The 21436-nt window shown below is 38.7% G+C and overlaps 1 protein-coding gene across 9 annotated transcripts in view; it reads right to left on the bottom strand.

Moving 5' to 3' along the window:
* Positions 1–21436, bottom strand: part of LOC124861347 (serine/threonine kinase 11 interacting protein) — a 44808-nt gene that overhangs the window by 8016 nt on the left and 15356 nt on the right. For 3 of the 9 annotated variants that reach the window (XR_007036602.1, XM_047354979.1, XM_047354976.1), the window contains exons 20-23: positions 17578–17687; positions 16945–17042; positions 14882–15063; positions 5483–5567 (exon numbers count right to left, since the gene is read on the bottom strand). Coding sequence is in view for 6 of the 9 variants with exons in the window: in XM_047354979.1 (XP_047210935.1) it covers positions 5483–5567; positions 14882–15063; positions 16945–17042; positions 17578–17687 (475 nt within the window). In the remaining 3 variants the exon portion in view is untranslated. Of the gene's footprint in view, positions 1–5482; positions 5568–10148; positions 13370–14507; positions 14702–14881; positions 15064–15135; positions 15245–16944; positions 17043–17577; positions 17688–21436 lie in introns of those variants that run through there. The other 6 variants (XR_007036603.1, XM_047354980.1, XM_047354977.1 and 3 more) reach the window with 6 other exon arrangements.

Raw genomic sequence — 21436 nt, 5'->3', positions numbered from 1 at the left:
TCTGAGAGTAAAAGATTTTGTAGGCAAGCATTAGTGAGAAACAGGTGCTTTAAAAATCATTCTATGGTGTTATACTACTAACAATATCATGATAAAATGCAAAAGATTCATTTTACAGGGAAATAATTCCATATTTGGCTCAGATTGTGTGCATTCTTCATTTTTCCTCTTTGAGAGAAGTTAAATTTCAGCTCTGTGAAACGACCTTGACAAAGAGATGCAGCTGCCTGAAAACAAAGATAAAACTTCTGCAAACAGCAGAAGCCTGTCTCTGCTGAAAGGTCTGAAAAAAAAAAAAAAAAATTGTAACTCTACCCTGCATGTGTCAAACTCAAGGTCCGCGGGCCAAAACCGGACCCCAGAAGTTTAGTGATTCTCTAGAAGTAGAGCCTTTTAATATGGTGATTGTGTGCTTGAATCTGACTTTTGAAAATGTTTTGAATCTTGCTCTTTATGTATAAAAAAAAAAAGAAAGAAAAGAAAAATTGGCTAAAGTCTGCAGACACAAAATGAACCTGGATTGAAGCTCTAACTATGTTTATTTAATCTGAGATCCTCTCCAAATGCAACAGTATATGTCAGTCTACATGAGATACTAACAACTTCACCTACTGGTATAATATAAAGATGTGATTGAATATGTGAAACAAACAATGATGAAAGTTTTTCAACAGGTGATGCTCATCCAGGAGGAAGACAGTGTTCCTAGGAAATGCAGCTCATTCATTAACAATCATTTTTTCTCCTATAGGTGGACGTTTTGCTGATTAATCATAGGCTGGATCTATGAAACATTATGTGCACAGAACAAATGACCAAGGTTCTGACTGACTTATGAACCTCACTGACCTGACAATGATAACATGACACCCAACAGATAACACCTTTAAGGTGGACCCACTAAGACCACCTTATTGATTCTTGGTGAATAAAAAAAAGAATTGAAGCGTTCAAAACAGACCTTGTGGAAACAAAAGGGGTTATGAGGAAACAATGTGCATTTTAAGAATAATAGAAGTCAAATTATGTTCAACTTTTTGCAAATAAAATTACTCTGACAGAGAAGTAAGTAAGTAGTGTGTGAATGTGTGTGAATGGGAATGACTGATTTCATTGTAATGCATCTTTGAGGGACATTAAAAGCGCTAATAAAGGTCTGATGTTCTGATGATCTTTGCCAAATTTATATCTTAATAAGGTTTCCAGAATCTTTTTCAAAAAATCATTTAAAGATGGCAAAGGTTCTACCTCTACTGAAAATACTGATAACCATAAGAAAGTTCATAGATCCGTCTTGAATTTTTCCTAATTCTTTTACAAACAGGTTATTTAAACTTTCATGTGGCCAAATGTCTGTGTTTGACTTTCTGTTTTTGTGAAATAAATGTCTGTTTCATGTTATGTAAAAATTAGAGTCCTCAACATTACCATAATAATATTAGGTCAGTTCTCTATGGTAAAACAAAAAGATTTTAACAGATGTTTAGACTTTTTCCAGTCAGGTTCAAAATGATTGAATTAGACTCAAACTTAACATAAGATGAAATGAACCTTAACAGAATTACTGGACTGGACTGAAATAGAGAAAACTTTAGTTAATTGAAACAAACTTGAGTTACTTGAACTAAATACAAAGCTGACTGAAACTGGATGTTGTATCTATAAAACTGGGTAAGATAAACTAAGATTATAAGATATAATATGCCCTTCATTTTTTGTGTTCATCAGTGAGTGAGTTTTTATTTTTTATTTTTAATAAGAACTAAACCAAGCATTATTTATAATAATAGCAACTACCAAAAATAGTGATCTCATTTTTAAATGTAATAAGGACTTACTTTATAAAATATGATAAAAAAGAATAATAAGAATTTGGAAAAACAGAGGCTTTAAACCTCTGCAGGAACAGCACTGACACTGTCAAAGGTAGATCCTAATACAGGAATCTGGAAGCTCATTCTGGCGTGGATAGTCAAAGTCCATCCAAGGATACATTTAGATGAGGCAGAGGGACAAATACAGGGCTTAGCTGAGAGCAAAGAGAGCAACATGCATCCTGCCCTATCTGCTGTCCCACCTGAACTGTGGTCCCAATCATCAACTGATGTAGGGCTTATAAAGGGGTTCCCACCATACAAGGTTAAACTAATATCTGAAAAAAGGCCATTAGTCCGTCAATACCCCTTAAAGCCAGAAGCTGAAGAAGGTACTAAGCCAGTAATACAAGATATGTTGAAGTCAGGAATATTAAGAGAAGCACCTGACGCTACATGCAAGACATATCACACTGACATCACTATTATTATCACAGCCAAACATAACTCTAAAAAGATGTGCCCTTTAAATCCAAGTACTCTAATACCTACTGCAGAAGATGGAAAACCACATTCTTATAAAGCAAAAGTTGAAGAAGACACAAAACCCAGACAAGACATTTCTCAAATCCTTATACCAGATTCATGTGTTGTGTTTGTAGATGGCTCAGCATCTAAAGATGAATATGGAAAGAATAGAGTTGGTTATGCAATAACAACCATCGATAGGATAATAGAAGCTAAATCTCTACCCAATACCTGCTCAGCCCAAACAGCAGAATTATATGCTGTAGTAAGAGCATGTGAATTACATGAGGGACAAATACTTACTATATACACAGACAGCCAATACGTTTTCGGATCAATACATCACCATGCTAAGATTTGGCAAAATAGAGGTTTTAAAACATCATCAGGGACAGAACTAACTCATTTCAACCTATTAAAGAGAAAATGTCAGATCTGCTATTTATAGACACAGACGTGCTGAAAGACGCCCAACAGTCAGCACCCAAGACAGAAATAAAGGCCTGGCTAAAGAGAGGAGCAGAGAAAAAAGATGACATCTATCAGATAGAAGATAAACCAATCCTCCCAAAAAAGTTATACAACACAGCGGCTACAGTGACACATTGGGAAGACCCACGTGTCAAGGGGGGAATATGTCACATCTGGTAAAGCATTAATGCTACACTATAAATATTTCTGACTATGCAAATCATTTTTGCAGATCATGCATAATTTGTTGCAAACACGGGGGAAGAAATATTGCCTAGTTGTAATAGATGAACCTAGTGACACATTTCTTCCCCACATATGGTATCCCACAGATTATAAGGTCAGATAATGGAACTCATTTTGTAAATAAATTAATAGATCTAAGTTCTAAAGCATTAGGGTTTCAGTTAAAGATTAAGGAAAACAATGGAAGAAACAGGGAGGCCATGGCCCGGATGCCTATCCCTGGTTAATTATGGATGAGAATAACTCCAAATCAAACTGGTCTTACTCCATTTGCCACCTACTGTACATCATTGTATGGCTCCACCCACTGTGTTCTGAGCCTGAGATCACATGACACCAAGTTGCTGATGTGAATTTGTATTCTCAAAGAAATGGTACATGGCAGACCGTTTTCTCTGCCTTCTGACATGAATGAAATAGAGAAAGCACAACAGGAACCTTCATTAGCTGAGTGGATGAATAAAATGTTGCAGACAAAAGAAGAACAAATGTCCAGTGGTCTGCCGATAATCTCTGCTCCTATCCCACAGAATGAGGCCTGGAGACCTGGTCCTGATTAAGACACTCCACCGGAAGGATTGGAGCACTCCTTGGTGGAAAGGGCCGTTTCAAATACTCCTGACAACGCCCACAGCTCTGAAAATAGCAGAGAGGCCTTCCTGGATCCATAAAAGCCACTGTAAGCCAGTTTTGCCATTACAGGAGCCAGATCAACCGACGGGGTAGCAGAGGAAGTCCGGGTTCAAAGATGGCCCAGCGTCTCAAACCGGTGAAGAAAACAGCTGATCTGCGCCCAATTATAAAATGGCTCTCTGTAACTTGTGGACAGGACTGATAAGCCTGAGCTTAATTCTGGTAGCAGGACTCTTTCTCTATCTAAAGCAGGATCCACAGGAGGTGATACCGAACCAGAAGAGATGGACATCAGACGGGACCCATCTCAGAACACTGACGGAAGAACATGACGCACATCCATTCCTACAGAATTTCTGGTATTGTTCATGGTGGCATATGCAACACTGAACTAGGTAGAAATGCACGGAAATGAAGGGGATGATTATGATGACATGTTGTAAATAAATCACATCAAAAGCCTGAGTGAACTCATACATTGTATTTCATAAAATAACCTTACAGCAGAAAATCGAAAGAAGTTGTTGCTTAAGTGAAATGAGAAAAAGTACAATGATGACATAAACAGGGCAGATTTTTTAATTCTTTTATTTTTATGATTTCAAGTATTATTCTTTTATTTTTATGATTTCAAGTATTATTCTTTTATTTTTATGATTTCAAGTATTATTCTTTTATTTTTATGATTTCAAGTATTATTATTTTATTTTTATGATTTCAAGTATCATTCTTTTATTTTTATGATTTCAAGTATCATTCTTTTATTTTTATGATTTCAAGTATCATTATTTTATTTTTATGATTTCAAGTATCATTCTTTTATTTTTATGATTTCAAGTATCATTATTTTATTTTTATGATTTCAAGTATCATTATTTTATTTTTATGATTTCAAGTATTAATCAACATTTAACTTTTAATGGTCGCCGAGGGCGGCGGGGCCGTATGAGTATTTCCCACAAAATATAATCTGTTTACCGTCCGTGGGTTTTCGCTCATACAAAGTATTTTTCTTACTCGTTTTTATATTAAATGTTTTTACTTGTGATAAAAGGAGGGACTGTTGGATGGGTGTGAGGACTTGTTATCACTCATGTAAAAACCTTGGGTTGCAAGGCACCTGCACTATGCCTTCCTCCCTGTGTGTGTGAGATCATTGTTATCTCTGTGTGAACCAGCCTCCTTTCCGTCTCACACACATACACCCTGTCTGAACTGTCTGTTGAACTGTGTATATAAATAAAGAGATAGGGTGTCAAAACTTTGTAGTTTCACTGCAAAGTGGGCTACCCTTGTCACAAGTAACTATGACTGTATCGTTCTTACCTCTGAGTTGACTAAATAATACCTAACAATGATTAAAAATCCTTCTTTTTCCCCCTCAAAAAACAGAAAAGGCAAAAAACCTTCTGTTTCAGAGGGAAAAAACACACAATTAAAAGGTGTAAAAAAAATCACTGATGGCGATTACAAACTACACGAGGGCGACGCAAACGCTTCGCAATTTGCAGCGCGGCACATGGTACCAATTAAGATGTGGTTTACCAGCTAATTTAGTGAGGCCGTTTCAGCAAACAGAGTCTAAGAAAAGCTGATTGTAATCAAGTAAAGATGTGTCAGAAATGCGCAGCCTTGGAACTTCTCTCCTTAACCTACACGGCCCGACCGCATACAAATGTGCACGACACTGTTCAGACCACATCTTTCAGCGTCTACACAAATAAAAGTCAAACACGGCTGTTGGTGACTGTGTCAACGCCGCAGGTGGTCCGGGGCTGGGAGAGACGTACCAGAGGTGGTGCTGAGCGGAGAGCCTCGTGGTGGAGATGGACTGCAGCTTGCTGTCCGATTTGTGGGCCATCTCGCGAACGATTCCTGGAAAAATGAAGAAGGCAAAAACAGTCTGAAAGAATTCAGATTTTTCTTTACAAATGTGGACCTTTTTACAACAGCTGAATGAATTCATCTGTATAAAAAGGTCATATGCACAGTAGCCAAAGAAGTGGCCTGTCTGTGGACTTTCTGCAAGTGTGAGCAACAGCGCCTTAGAAAATGATTTACACCCCTCCAAGTTTGCTCTGTATAACTTCATCCATTTTAACACAAACACTGAACAGACTTTCCCCATTCCTGCTGAAAAAGGGCATCCCCACAGCATGATGCTGCCACCACCATGTAACTTATGGAAGACTGCAAACTAGACTTTATATTAGATTTTTTTCAACGATGGCTTTCTTCAGAGGCCAGATTTATGGAGTGCAAGACGCTTTGTGTCTCTGCTCTGTTCTCTCTAACCCCCAGTCGGTCGTGGCAGATGGCCGCTCACACTGAGCCTGGTTCTACTGGAGGGTTCTTCCTGTTAAAAGGGAGATTTTCCTCTCCACTGTCGCTACATGCATGCTCAGTATGTGGGATTGCTGCAAAGTCAACGGCAGCGACTGTCCACTATCGCTACATTCTCATCCAGGAGGAGGGAATGCTGCAAGTCTCTGACTGGATGCAATCTGCTAGGTTTCCTTAGACAGAAAAACTTTTTATCCAATTTGAATAAAATAACTAACTGACTGTACTGTTCAGAGGTTAGGATTAATTGGAATGTATGTACCTGACTGATGTGAAGTGCCTTGAGACAACATGTGTTGTGAATTGGCGCTATATAAATAAACCGAATTGAAACTGAACTGACACATCGTTGTGCTGTTTAGAGATTCTCCCACCAAACCAGCTTCCATTTCTTGTTGAAGAGAAGCCTCCCCACACCATGGTGCTGCCATCATCACGTTTAATGTGTGGATGGTGCGTTTAGGTTGATGTGTTCGTTTTCCTCCAAAGAGCATTCAGCAGGTAGGCCAAAATGTTCCAGAATGTTCTCACCAGAGAACTTTTCACATGTTTGGTGCTTTCCCTACATGACTTTTAGGGGAAGCAGCAAATGAACTGCAAATAAATCCATTTGTGAATTTCTTTCAACATTGGCTTTCTTCTTGTCGCTCTTCTTTAGCTTTCAGATTTTTAGGGGCATAACTCATAGTTGTCCTGAAAACAGGTTCTTCTCCCTGAGCTGTGGATGTCTGCAGCTCCTCCAGAGTTACAATGGGCCTCCTGGCTACTTCTCCTTTCCCTCCCGGTCCAATTAGGTTGATGGCCATTTCTACGGTCTGCAGTTGTGCCATACTGCTCCCAAACCTCTAGAACTTCACAGAAGATTTAATTAAACACAAGACTCTATTGGGGCGATTTTTGAAGGCATTTGGTTAAATGGAATTTGATTTAGGGGTGTCAAAATAAAGAGGACAGTATAAAAATGCATGCCAATTCTCTGCTATTAAAATTAAAAGAAAAACTGAAAACATTTCACTTTTACAATTATGCTTCTGCTTCGTGTTGGTCACATAAAGAAACTAAGTGGCATGAATACCTTTCATGGCACTGTATGTGTAAATGATGATGCACTATTCACTTGATGTTAAATTTGTGGGACTTAAATTCAGTCAATGCAGAAAAAAATGCATGGCCAATGAAAACACTCCCACAAACAGAGAGAGACACCAAACAAATAAGAAGAAAAGCAAAATGGATGTTCCTGTTTTCTGTTCATGTATGGATGGATGGATGGTAGAAAAACCTTATAAATATGCAAACAAACATGGGCGGATGGAGGAATAGACACACTCAAACTGAAGGGAAATTTAGAGTAACTATTTAACCTATCACTCACGTTACTTTGGGAGAAAGCTGGAGTACCCAGAGAGAACTTAAGCATGGACAGGGAGTAGGGTTGTCAAAATAATTAATATTTCAATATGACTGATGGTGGAAAAATTATTTATTTAAGGATACTAATTTGCGTCAAAATGGTTAGAAACTGACCCATTTTCATTTTCCCAAATTGTGGCAATTCTTCTGGCAGCAACGCTGCAATAACAGAGACACTCAGCTCCTCCCGTCAATGGACCTGACCAAAACAATGAGCTGCTGCTGGAAGTTTAACCTTAGCTAACATGGCGCGTAAAACCAAAAACAAACATATGCTGCTCTCTTTAGCGTACAAGGCAAACACAGACGCATTGTTTGGAGGTACTTTCCCTTTGGGCCAGACAGACATGAAAAGCCAAAATGCTGAACAATGCCGTATGCTAGCTGAGCTAACGCTACAAGCAAACACTACGACACTAATGTTTACAAGCAAATTAAAAAGGCCAGTGAAGATCCTGTATCTGCAACAGAGAAGTCGTAAACCTCCTGGATGACATAAGCTAACACTACCATTTTAACTACTAGACTCATGGACACAGACAGCCCAATGACATTATTCTGTTGGTCTGATCTACCCGGTCATAATTTACTTCCCTGATGCCCAGTTCTGCAACGCAATGCTGATATTTCAATATTGTAACAGCCCTAAAGGGGAGAACATGCAAAATCCATACAGAAAGACCCCAGAGCAAGATTTGTACCCAGGACTTTCTGCTGCAATGCAACAATGCTAACAACTGTGCTTATTTTAAGCTATTTTTAAACTTGGATCTGCAACACTTACTGTTTAAATAAACTCTAATTAAAAGTAATTTAAGTGTAACACCTTAACTTCTGGGGATCTGTTGTTACGAGACAAATAAAGTAAATCATTAAACCCACAGGTGTTCCAAATAAAAAGCCTATACTGTTACTTTCAGATTTCACATAGCAATAAGATTTAAGATGTGAAAAAATGTTGTTACATGTGATGTTTATGTTTTGCTATCAAGTCCAATGTATTGTTACAGTGTGCAAAACTCATGACAAAACCCCTAAAGTTGTCTTTCTGACACGTGCATACTTGCATTTCTATGATGCTATTTAAGTCCAGACTTCCGAAGTATTCCAAAATTTTGCTTGAAAACTCTTTCAGCTGCCTGAGTTCAGATGTCTGGGTTTGGTAGCCTTATGAAGCCAACCCAGTTTGTTGTTGATCATGTAAAGACAGCTCTGTGCATCAATTCAATTCAAAAATATTTTATTAATCCCAAAGGGAAATTAAATGTTTTTGTAGCTCATTATGAAGGTTTCTTCAAACAGCCGTTGTAGATGCTGATGGCTGTGGGCAGGAAGGATCTCCTGTAGCGCTCCGTCTTACAGCACATCTGAAGAAGCCTCTGACTGAAGACACTCTGTTGTTGTAGGACAGTCTGATGAAGAGGATGCTCAGGGTTCTCCATAATGTTCTTCATTTTATGAAGAATCCTTCTTTGCACAATTATCTCCAGCCACTATCTGGAGCTCATTTCAGTTTTCCATCCTCTGTAATGAACTGCAGGCCTAAATCAAACTTACACTCTTTTATAAATGTTGTGAAAAAGTGGAGTGTGTGCTTTTGTGTCCTCAATGGATCACTCATCACTCAACCAAATATTCCAAAACAATTCCAAAACCAAAGAATGGAAGGATTGGAGTATACGATCCCTGAGGACTTATCTGCAAACCAAAAGGTTTATTAAATAACCACAAGAAATTTTAAGAAAATGCCCCACATTCCTTTTGGGAAACATCTAAAAGGTTCCTGGTTTTGCCAGGAAAGTGAGCAGATTTCGGAGCTGTTTACATTCACAAACCAGGCAAGAGGAACGAGTCGAGGAAATGGGATCAATGTGTGAAAGCAGATCACAAACGTCACAACCCAACATTCACGGGACAAAAAAAAAAAAGCCCACAGACAGAAGCTGAACTCTGAGTGTCCTACTGCTATTGTAACTAAAACAAGAAAGCCAACTCCAGTTGCAGGTGTGGGATTTAAAATCCATTGAATACTTGGGTGGGAAAAATGCAGGGAGAACACGATCCTAAGGGTCACGCCAAACAGTCGTCAATTATGGCGTGAGACTAAGTGTGACAACAAGACGAGGGGAAAGAGTGTGCAGTGTGGTGTTCCTGCAGAGAGTCTGAATGGATGGTACTTTAAAAGGAATTTAAAGGGACACAGGGAAGGAGAAAGTAGAAGACAATGGGGAGAAAACCTTGGAGGAATGTAAGATGGTGACAAAACATGGCCATACAAGTGTAAACAAAGATAGAGAGACTTTGTTGTAGAAGAAGAAGACATTTGGTAAAATAAATGAAAAATGTTTGTATATTTATGATTAGATTAAGAAGAGTAGAGTTCATCCCCAGGACATGGAGTCTTTTATTGGCTCAGATCTAACAATTAGGGCCGTAAGTGATTCTGGTAATGCTTGGTTTACCAAAAAGAAGAAACAAACATATGAATGTTTGGGCAGGAGTAATAATGAACATGTGTGGACTGTTATTTCTTTTGTAAAACAAAACTTAAAAACGGGGCAAAAAAAAAAGAGCTTTTTTCCAGCATAAGTATCTTGAACTAGCTACAGCTTTTTCTTATAAAAACCTATTTTTTATGCAGTGTAAAACAAACAGACATGAATGAACAACTGAAAACTGAACCAAATAAGTAAACCCAAATTGAATTTTAGGGCTTTTATTTTCAACAGGTATTGTATTATACTGTAGTGTAATAAATGAAGAAAACCACAGGATTGCGGTTTTAAAGTTGTTGAGTGCGGAGATTAGATGTACCATTCATTGTCAGAATAAACTGAAATACAGAAATAATTCAAACATTTTTGGTTTCTGGCAACTTGTAAACAAGAGCACTGCTATTTTAGTTCAATTTATTTTTATTTTTTTGTAAAGGCAACTATTGGGATCCCAACAAAACAGTGCAAAACAAGTTTGTGTTTCGTAATTCTATCATAGTATAGCACTGTGTCATACTGTCAAATTTTGTATAGTATCTAATTGTGTCATGTTATGCAGTGTACATTATCTTCTTACATCATTCCGTTGGTATCATATTATATAACAATGCAACATACTGTACTATACTCTATTATACTTAACAGTATGATACTGTATTATACTCTAGCACATTAAATCATCATATTGTACTAAATCATGCTGTACTGAATTGTATGATACTGTCCCAATTGGATTACATTGTATTGTGTCACATCTCATCATATTGTACCATCTGTATCATATTACATACTAGTTCTAACACATTTTTATACTGAAGGGTAGAGAATTGTATTGTATATTACTGTGATTCTTTTCCGTGTTGTAGCGTATTACACCACATATTGTATCATATCATTTTATATTGCATAATTCTGTATCATATGGTATAATAATGGATCCTTTTGTATTATACTGAATGGGACTATATCATATTTTATTGTGCTGTGTGGTACTCTACATTTTACATCTTTTGCATTGTGTCATACTTCATTATGACATAATATACTGTATCATACTGTACCATAGTGTATATTATGCCATAATACTATATAATGTTGTATTTTTCTATGTGGCATGGTATTTATCATACTTCATTATGCTCTATCATACTGTGTTGTTTTGTACCATACATTATGATAATTTATCATATACATATCAAGTATACTGCTTTACTGTATTATATCACATTATATCATACTGTATCATAATCAATTCTATGGTATTGTATCACACTGTATACATATCACTAATATTATATTGCATCATTCTATATCATATTGTATCACATTGGATCATAATGTGTGGTGTTATGCAGAGTTGTATTATTGGAAACAGGCAAAACAGGGTCTCAAGTCATAAACCAACCCCTCGGTTATGGGCATTAAAACAGAAACAGCTCTGTAAGAAGCTTTCACCTTTAACCAATCAAGTAGAAGCTTCATAAATTGCCAGGTAAGATAAAAAAAAGCACACGATCAATAAAGAAAAGCTTCCCCCCCCCCCAACATAAATCCAACTAAGAAAGAGTCCCACACTGCTGAGATGAAGCAGAGAGTGATGGACTAACTACAAGATTAAATAACGTGTTAACGCCGACAGTTAGCAAGGTGCTATCCAAGGCTCCGGTCATGCATCAGCAAAGGCGACAGGACGACAGAGTGTGTTTAGAAGCAAGCTGGCAACAAAACCAGTCTGGATGGTGCTCTGGTGAATGTCAATACTGCAGCTTCCTCCTGTTTCAGACTCTCTCACTGCCTCCAGGATCAACACAAAAGCCCCTGATAGTTTTCACATGGAAGTAAACACACCACCTCTGCTTGATATATCAGACAGCTGCTCTCTGATTTCAGTTTTGTTTTTTGTTTTTTGAGGGGAACAAACCCATCAATCTTGCAAATTTCCCCTAGACAAACTCAAGTGAAAAGCAATAAACTGCTCCAAATGAGAGAAAAACAAAAGTTAATAAAACCGTTTTTGTTGTTTTTTTGACTTCAGGTCCCATCTGCCACGTGTCATCTTTCATGTTTCAACAAAAGCTGCGTCAAAGCTCCCAGTTCCAGAAAGCTGTCCTGGTTATAACCACATCCTTTCCATCCTCTCAAGCCAGCGAGTCCATCGTCATTCCAGTTGTGGTTGCAAACTTTGTCCGTTGATTTAGGCGATGGGACGGGGATTGTTTTGGTTAAGCGTTTCCGTGCTTCCTCTGGCGAAATCTTTCAACAGCTGTTTTTGGGGTCCATTTGGCTTAAAGAACAGAGTCGTCGGCGTAATAACAACTCAACTATCTCAGAAAACAACATATAGTTGACATTTGAATCGGAAACATCTGATTTTTTTATGCATCTCTTGGGGATTTTTACCAAGAATTCAACAAGAGCCTTTGTGGTCTTGTTGAAGGCAATCTGGAAACATTTTCAGCCACAATGAAATACAAGGAACTAAATGAGCTGTTTATGGATTTAGACTCTCACAGCAGAGAGGGAGCTTACACAAAGAGGGAAGGAAAGAAAAGAAAAGATAGCTTTGGCGGAAGTGGGAAACAAAACTGTAAAGGCTGCAGACTTAATGGGCCCTTCATTTAGGCCTTGCTCTACCTCCTTGCTGAAATTCATCACGTTCAGCCTGGTAGTAACAGAGACGTCTGGTATCAGCTTGGGCAGGAAGGCAGAATATATTAAAGAAGCTTTCAAACAGGCTGGCCCGTGGTGCTAAAAACAACGTGCTAAGGGGGCAGAAACATAGAAACAGCTGGACTTTAAAGGTGATGTTTTTTTTGTTTTTTTTTAAATGCCAGCTTTTAACATTTAAAACCTGATATATAATCATATGAAAGAACAATATAAAGTAATATAAATAAACAATAGAAACTGAAGACCTTTTAAATATTTCCATTAAATATAAAAAAAAATTCTGGTTTATTTCTACTTAAATCAGCTAAAACCATAGCAGTTTAAAAGTATGGTAAAGGGATTAAAGACGTGCTTAAAATAATTTAAAATAAACCATTCCACTGTACACTAATACTGTGTTAATCGGTGCCAGTGGAACCATCTCCTGATCAACATGGAGCAAACTAAAGAACTGGTGGTGGTGCAGACCCACCACAATGTCACTGGTGAACGTCCAGGGAACTGACGTCAAGATAGTGGACTCTTAAAAGTACCTGGAATGGAGTCACAACACTAGCTGCATTTCCATCGACCATCAAATTCCGCAAATTGTAATTACGAAGAAAAAACAATGGTGTCCTAGGATGTCCCCTCGACCCAGTGCAGGTGGTGGAAGGCAGAAGGATTACAACTAAAATAACATCGCTGTTGGACAATGTCCATCCATGGAGCTGTTGCAGAACTGGAGAGCTCCTTCAGTGATAAGACTGCTGCATCCTAGGTGCACAAAGAAGCATTTTCACAGGTCCTTCCTCCCAGCAGCTGTTAAACTTTATAACCATCACTGCTCTCAGCAGACTTAATAAGTGTTTACAACCCTGCTGTTTTTGCATAGTTTTTACATTTCATATAAATAGTCTATTGTCGTTTCTTATGCACAATAATTCATCTGCATTTTGTATTTACTTTTTTAAAATCACCCTATTTAGTTGCACATTTCATTTCCTCTGGGTATACTACTTTTAATAACTGTTGTGATATGTTTGGCCTAAAAGTGACCTTTAACCTGTGCAAATCAAATAAGAAAACACCAAATTAAAATCATTTAAAGGGAAAACAAATATGCACACCCCTAAACTAATACTAAAGCTGAGGAAACCTTAGATTTTATTTCAGTATGTAGTCTTTTTGCCATGTAGCAATTCTTGACTTGGTAAAAATCTGTAGGATTTTCAAGGCATCTCCATCCACAGCCCTCCACATTTAACCTTCCAGAATTTAATTCCGATTTAGGTCTGGACTTTGACAAGGTCACTCTAAAGCTTTAATATTTTGCTTTTGAAGCCTTTCTTTTGCTGATGTGGATGTATGCTTAAGGCTAATTATCATGCTGAAAGGTAATCTTCTGCTTTCTTAGTAGAAGTTTGAAGGTTTTGTGCCAACATTGACGAGTGATGGAACTGCTCATAACTCCCTGCACCCTGACTGAGACCCCAGTTCTAGTTGAAGAAAAACATCCTCATAGCATAATACTGCCACCCCTGTGCTTCACCGTTGAAATGTGCTCTTTTGGTGAAGTTGCTGCATATTCTCTGTATTTTATTATGAATGTCTTCAATGCCCTCTTTCTCCTGAAAGCTTTAGACAAGGAGATCCCCCAAATGTTCTGGTAGCTCTCTGTGGAGCATGGCTGAACTCTACTTGGGGTTAATCACTGGAACTTTAAATGATGGCAGGTGTGCACTGGTTCTTGGAAGACTCTTGTTTTTCAGTTGTGTTGTACAGGGTAGGGTGTATGTCACATTTAAGGTGGAAAAAGTTCTCAAATGATTGCATTTAATCACAGGGGTGTGTATACTTTTCCATTATATTTTCCAAGTTTGCAAAATATAAACATCTGATTTGAGTCAGGTACCTTTCCATACATTCCAGAAGTGATTTCCTGTTTTCTTCCTAACCTTTGAATTAATTTTCCATATTCCCTCAGACATTCCAAGAACCGTGCAGGAGACCCCCATCTAATAAAAGGTTTTCCTCTCTCTCCAGCCTCCGGTCCTCCCTTGCAGACGATCTGGTCTGGGCAGGATGTGCTCAGTCTGCATGAACCCGCTGCCAAAGAGGGGGGACGGGGTAGAAGCGTCATAAAGCACACATGTGGTGTAGCGGCAGTCCGTGAGGAGAGCAGGTTGGGTTTCTGCAGCAGGAACAAGCTGTTCCAACACCGGACCCTGGGAGACAGCAGTATTCCTTCTCAACGGGGACAAGGCTTCTAGTTTAGTGTTTCGTTACCTGTTAAGAGCCCAAAGAAGCGCTTGCAGCGCACGCTGTCCCTGACGAGAAGAGTATAGGCCACGCCTCCAACTGCAAACTCCATGTGAATGCTCTGGGAGCCAAGTCCCACCTCCAGGTAGCAGAGCTCCGCGATTGGGTAGCTATCCTTCTTTTGCAGCCAATCGGCGAGTGGGCCTCTGCTGGGAGGAAACAACACGATGCTTCAGAAAGGGCAGAAAAAAATCGATGATCTGACTAAAGCCGCTTATCACCTCTTAAGGTGTGATTGTGACACAGAGGACAAGAAAGGTTGATTCCGATTCGCTAAGAGAGAAAATCTTGAAGAGCATCGGATGAAGCGTTGACATCGGAGGGAATCTTCTTCATTATTACGTAGCAGAAGAGAAGAAAAGGACAGAGATACAAGAGAGAGAAACAAAAGCCTCAGACAGTTTGAGGTTAATGTGTTTTCAAGATGTGACCCAGAAACCTGGGCAGGTTATGCAATAATATCCTCATCTGGAATGGAGGGTGCGAAGTTTCTCCCATTTAATAATAACTCAACTACACTGCAGTGTGGCGACACCTTTTGAATCGTTAATAATCTTTTAATAAATGTGGCATTTACCAAATTTATATATTTAAACTTTCTCTTGCCTGAAATCATCTCACAGATCATCTCCCAATTTTATTTTTCTGAACCAAACCGGCTCATTTAATTGAAGGGAAATTTGTTAAAATGTTTAACAGCAACCCAGGGACCACAAAGGCTCTCGCTTATTATAACCTGGAAGAAGATGCTGGAACATCAGCTTCACTGTCCTGTAAAGCCAGGAGGGTGTCACCTTCAGGCCCACCTGAAAATTGCAGCTGCCCACAAGAACAAACTCTGGATGAAGGTCTGATTGGTGTCAGTGATAAGAATATTGTTTGAAGCAGCCAAGGTGAGCACTGTACCAACTGTTAAGCATAGGGGTGGCAGCAGCATAATAAGGGTCCATTTGGCTGTGTTTCACCACGTGGATAAAACACTGAAGGAGGACTGACAAGCCAAGTCGGACCTTAACACTATTAAAAGCTTATGAACTAGGAATAAACTCTGGGTTCTGGTCAGGCAAGTAACCCATCTGAATGAACTTTGCTAATGGCTAAAAAAAAAGTGTGTTTTCTTTGCAACTTACAAACAAAATATTGAACCAAATATTAGTGGGCATGTTGAACATTTCAAGACTGGCACACAGTAGCACCCAGGAAATGTGCAACCGTTGATTTAGTGACTTTAATTCATACTGGAGTTGTATTGCCTTCTACACGATGTGCTTTTCTTAAACTAAAAGCAAGAAGTTCGATAACTCAGGCATAACTCTGCATTTGGTAGCATGTAACGGTGTACTTCATTTGACTTCGTTTGCTTCAGTGAATATCTACTGCAAGTTAAACTACAATCCTAAAGGCCAGAATGTGCATGCCTGATCAATTCTTGTTGTTGCCTTTATTCTGCTGAAAAATGTCTACAAAAAAAAAAAAAATCTAATAAATAAACAGCTAGTAAAGGTTTTTGGGGCTTTGCTCTATGTGTCGCCCTTATTTTCCAATTCTCAGCAAGATTGCGGCTTCTTCCTAAATCAGCAGACTGCTCAGGGTAGTAAAGTTTTTTAATGTATTCTCAACACTTTGTTCCCAAAAAACCCAACAGCATGATGCCGCCACCACTGTGCTTCACTGTGGGGAGGGTTTTGTTGTATTTTATGGCCAAGGAGGTCTGGTTTGTTCAATCTGAAAAGAAAACACTGTTTAAAATGTTTTAGTTTTTTTTTCGTCATTGACAACTACATGGCGTTCAGCGGCACCAACAGATTCTGCGGTTCTGCCCAGGCATGCTTCATTCTAGTGGTCGAATTTTAAAATCACTTTAAAACTAACTAATTTTTACATAAAATTCAAAAATATGTCAGTTTAAATTTGTTTTCAAAGCAGCTAACGAAGATGAAAAAGCCCAGTTGGGTGCATATTTTGCATCACAGAGCTCATATCCATTTATGTGTTTAAAAAGAGCAAAGCGGAACGTTGGCTTTACTTACTGCATGTCTGACTTCATTTCCAGAAAGTATAACCGCTGGTTCGAAACAACCAACAGCGAGGGAACCTCCCCTGATTCCCCAAATTTTACAGCTGACATCTGTGGATCCAAACAAATTAAAGAGGAACATGATGTTATTGGATATTAAATGACTGCAATAAATGACAGCTGTTTTCTTGGGTGAATATGGTTTTTCTGATAGCATCGTAATAAGGCTCATTGAGCCATAATTTCAGCACTAAACTATTAACATCTGTATTTTCAGATGACACAGTTTTTCTTCAAAAAACAGCCGTCATGCTCTTTGCTCAGGGATCTCAGAGAAATACACTGGGCTGCTGATTTGTTCCTCGTCACATTACCGATCTAAAGAGATTGTCCAACTGGCAGACAAAACCACAGCTCAAGTTTAGGAAATTGGCGCCATGCTTTAAAGCCGAACCTTTAAGCTGTGAAAGAGATAATTATTGGGACTTTTCAAAGTTAAAACCGCTACGTTTCTGCTTAAAAGGGTCTGGAAGTAATTTGGTTTCTATGGCAAAGATTTGGAAATCCTCTTTTTCACATGAACATTTGAGTTAGTCACATCTTTTCCCAGGGAAACCCTCCCCATCTGAGTCTTCTTCCAACAAACCTTGAGAAACGAGTGAAGCTCCTCTTCCTCTTCAAAGACCTCCACATCCAAGAAAAGCTTCAGCCGATGGTCCACGGACTCATAGTCCTCGGACAATAGATCCAAGTCATCTAGAAACACGACACCAGAGGCATCATAGTTAAACAGGAGGTCTAAATAAATATGTGGATTGTTTCTATTTGGGTTTAAGAGTCAAAGGCCTCTAAACTGGCTTGAGTCTGCAATTGGCCAATTCACATTGGTATTATTATTAATTGAAATGGTTGGTTGGCTTCTGTTTTCTTGTCTTGTTCCATTGGAAGAGCAGCTAAGTGAGATGGACCTCTATGTCACATCATCTCTATCCCAAATAAAGATTTATTCAACAAACAAACAAAAGAAAAATGGTGAAAACGGTAGATGAATTATTTCTTGGTCAAGCAGGTACTTCCGGTGGCCAAAATGGCTCTATTACAAGTAAACTGACAGCTAAATGCAACATTTCCAGTTAAATGTAAAGCACCAGCTGGATTAGCGAGTTACAAAAGTGTCAACAGAGCAACGGCTGATGTATATAGGAATAAATGAATATGTGGGAGGTATTTCCAATAACTCTATCTTAGATAAATGAATAGTTCTTCTCTTAAATGGTTAAACCACAGAGGTGTGTAGTTCCACAGGTTCCTGGATTAGGCCCAGTTCCTTTTTCTCCCCATACAGACTTTCTTTGATCCACATTATCAGGGAAATAGAAAAATCTTTTCATCGTTATGCTGACGACACATTGCTCTCTATCACTAAAGCAAAATGTTAATCATGTACCCAAACTACAGGCTTGCCCTAGAGTCATAAACTTATTACTTGTAAACTGTGGCAAAACTTGAGTCATTTTCTTCTGTTTTAAAGTAACTCTGAAACAATATACGTTGGAAATTGGTCGCTTTTAGGAGCATAGTGAATTCCAGCATGGTGCCTTGATAGGATTACTTGTTATTCTATGGAATAACAAGTAATTCCCACTTTGTTCAGCACTCCAGTGGACAAGTTATTTGTCTGACTCGTGGTCCCAGCACCACACTGTGCTCAAAAGCTGTTTCCAATAACTCACATGAAGGCTAAAGGTATGGCTTGAAGTCCGGCCTCCAGCCGTCAGCGTCATGCCGCTATTAAGCTACGGGTGAGCCTACCAAACACGAGACAAGTTTCACGTACAAACATGTAAAGTAATATAAACGCTCGCTGTCGCATGTCCTCCAACAGTGACTTCGAGGCACCGCCACAGCTTGACTCGCTCCGGCCATTGTGGTCCTTAATATTCATGTAGTCGCTCTTCAGTTTTTTTTAAGCTTTTACCTGCTTGTCATTCTTGAGCCACTTCGGCAAACAGCGGTGAGTTCACGTCATATTTTGGCCCTACTCAGCCCCGATGGGACCTGCTGACGAGCAGGTACCAAGAGAGCTAGTACCGGGCCATCAAAGCCAGTCAAGGAAACAGTCACAAAACAGGCTAAGTGGAGTGGAGCCAGCCAAGGTAGAGCCCATGGAAAAGGGGCAATTGTGTCCAGTGTAAAGTTTGGTGAGGGGGTTATTGTGTGGGGCTCTTTTTTAGGCTCTTTTATTCCAGTTAAAGGAATTATTGATGCTTCAGCATTCCAAGACATTTTGGACCATTTTATGCTCCAAACCTTGTCATGTTCCAACATGACTCCACCAGTTCACAAGCAAGATTCATAACAAAATAGAGAAGATTCTGTCTGGTGTGGAAGAACTTAACTGGCCTTTAGAGTCCTGACTTCAACCTAATATAACACCTTTGGAATGAATTAGACCTGAGACTGCAAATGAGGCCTTTTTGTCCCACATCAGTGTCTGCCCACAAAAATGGACTTCTGGAAGAATGGTAAACTAAAAATCTCATAAATACACTCCTAAACCCTGTGGAAAACCATCATAGCTGCACAGAATGGGTTGATATCATTTTAAACCCTGGATTACGAATTGGTTGTCAGTTACTTTTAATCTGAGCAATACGATTTTCCCAAAGTGACAGAAAATCTGGTCCATATATGAGGGCCTAACCTTTCACATGACAGGGATGTCCATATAGTTAAGATAAAGTATTCAGTTTGATTTAGAATACTGCTCCTCAGGATCAGTTTCTTAATATCTGATTTCAACTCTACTTTCAAAAGAGCACTGGTCAAAATGTTTGCTTATTAGCCGTATTTCTATGGTGAACTAGCCACAGTTTCAGTTTTCTTCTATCCAGGTGAATTACTTTTGGTTTCCTGCAAAAATAGAAAGAAACATCCTGGAATTTCCTTTGTATTTTCAACCAAACATAAACTGGAAGACAAATGAATGAGCAAATTTTCGCCTCCTCTCTTCCCATCCCTCAAATGATATCTTCCATTAATAGCTGAGGCATAGATTTCAGGCTGCAGTGTGGGACTACTTCCATATTTCATGGTGTTTTTTTTGTGAAACCGTAGACGTAGTTTTACTGCAGCAGACCACAGCATTAACCAACAACTGCAGCGTGGAGAGGGATTTAAGAGCCATAAATCCGCAACAGGAGTTATCTGAATGCTGATGGATGATCACAGTAGATCAGAAATGACAGGGCAGGGACCCACAGAGGCCAAAATAAGCCAGGAGTCTTTGATTTAAAGAGCCCAAAAAGATCTGATTGAAAAGGCCTTTGAACCTGGAGAAAAGTATTCCTCTTAAAGGTGAAGGATCAAACCTGCACGCTCCGTGGTTGTCTTCAGAGATAAAGAGCATCAAAAAGAAGAAATCCGGCCTTTCTGAGTCACAAAAAACACTTGATTCAGGGTTTCAGGATGAGCCGTCTCCAGTGTGACTTTGTGGTTTCAGAAGGACAGATTATACGGTACTGACTCCGCAACTACGGCACTGCAAATTAAAAACAAAAAAAGATAAAGAAAGCTATCATTAGGACTCAGGCTTTTATCTTCCCTCTCCGATCCCTTTCTGTAATCACTCCAATCTGTCTTGTTGCTAATTTACCATGTGGTTCATCCCAAAAATGGCAGACAGATGTCGGGGAGTCCAATGTTGTCGCGGAAACACGAAGGAACCCTCGAAAAGAGATTCAAATCTTTCCCTATCGCTGCTTGCCTTTGATTCCTGTTAAAATCCATCTTTAAAGAAGACAGAGAAGCTGACATACACAGTTTGGACCACATCCTGCAGCTGATGTTTGGATTTGAATCAGGACTAACAAAACGCTACTCATATTATCCTGCTGTTTTAAGCCTTTCCTCTAATAAAAAGTCCTTCAAACGTCCCAAAGAGGGTTAATACAAGCTTATTTACCTTTCAAATGGAAGATATTTCCTTGTTGAGACAATGTTATATATCTGATCCCTAACTGCCTTTTCCAGAATCTTTCATTGAACTAGATAAGAGATGCTGCCTCAGGAGTCTGGCACTTTGCCTTTATCCAGGTTCATTTCTAAGCTTTAATTGCGGCAAAGTTCAAACAACATATCAAGAATTCCTTCAGTAGCAACGCTAAGAGCCTCAATAAAACATTCAAACAACCAAACTAACCAATAAATAAAAAAAGTTTTTTTTTTTTAATAAACAGCTTAACATTCTGGTTTTGTAAACCATATAAAAATAAGGACTGTAGCAATACATGGCACATCTTTGCTCCAGAAGATGAAGTAAAGAAAAATATATCGCATTAAATTAGTTTAAGTTGGAAAAAGATAATGGAATCCCTTAATATTAACAACAACAAAAAAATTGTGGAATCATGTAATATTTAGGAAACTTTCATGGAATCAATGTTGACAAAAAAAGTTAAATTGCTTAATATTAAGGTAGAATGTTGAGGAAAATAAATGGATCA

Source organism: Girardinichthys multiradiatus, chromosome 24, assembly GCF_021462225.1.
Source record: "Girardinichthys multiradiatus isolate DD_20200921_A chromosome 24, DD_fGirMul_XY1, whole genome shotgun sequence".
Taxonomy (NCBI): Eukaryota; Metazoa; Chordata; class Actinopteri; order Cyprinodontiformes; family Goodeidae; genus Girardinichthys; species Girardinichthys multiradiatus.
Note: the sequence above shows the minus strand (reverse complement) of the source record. Positions and strands in the feature narration are given on the sequence as shown.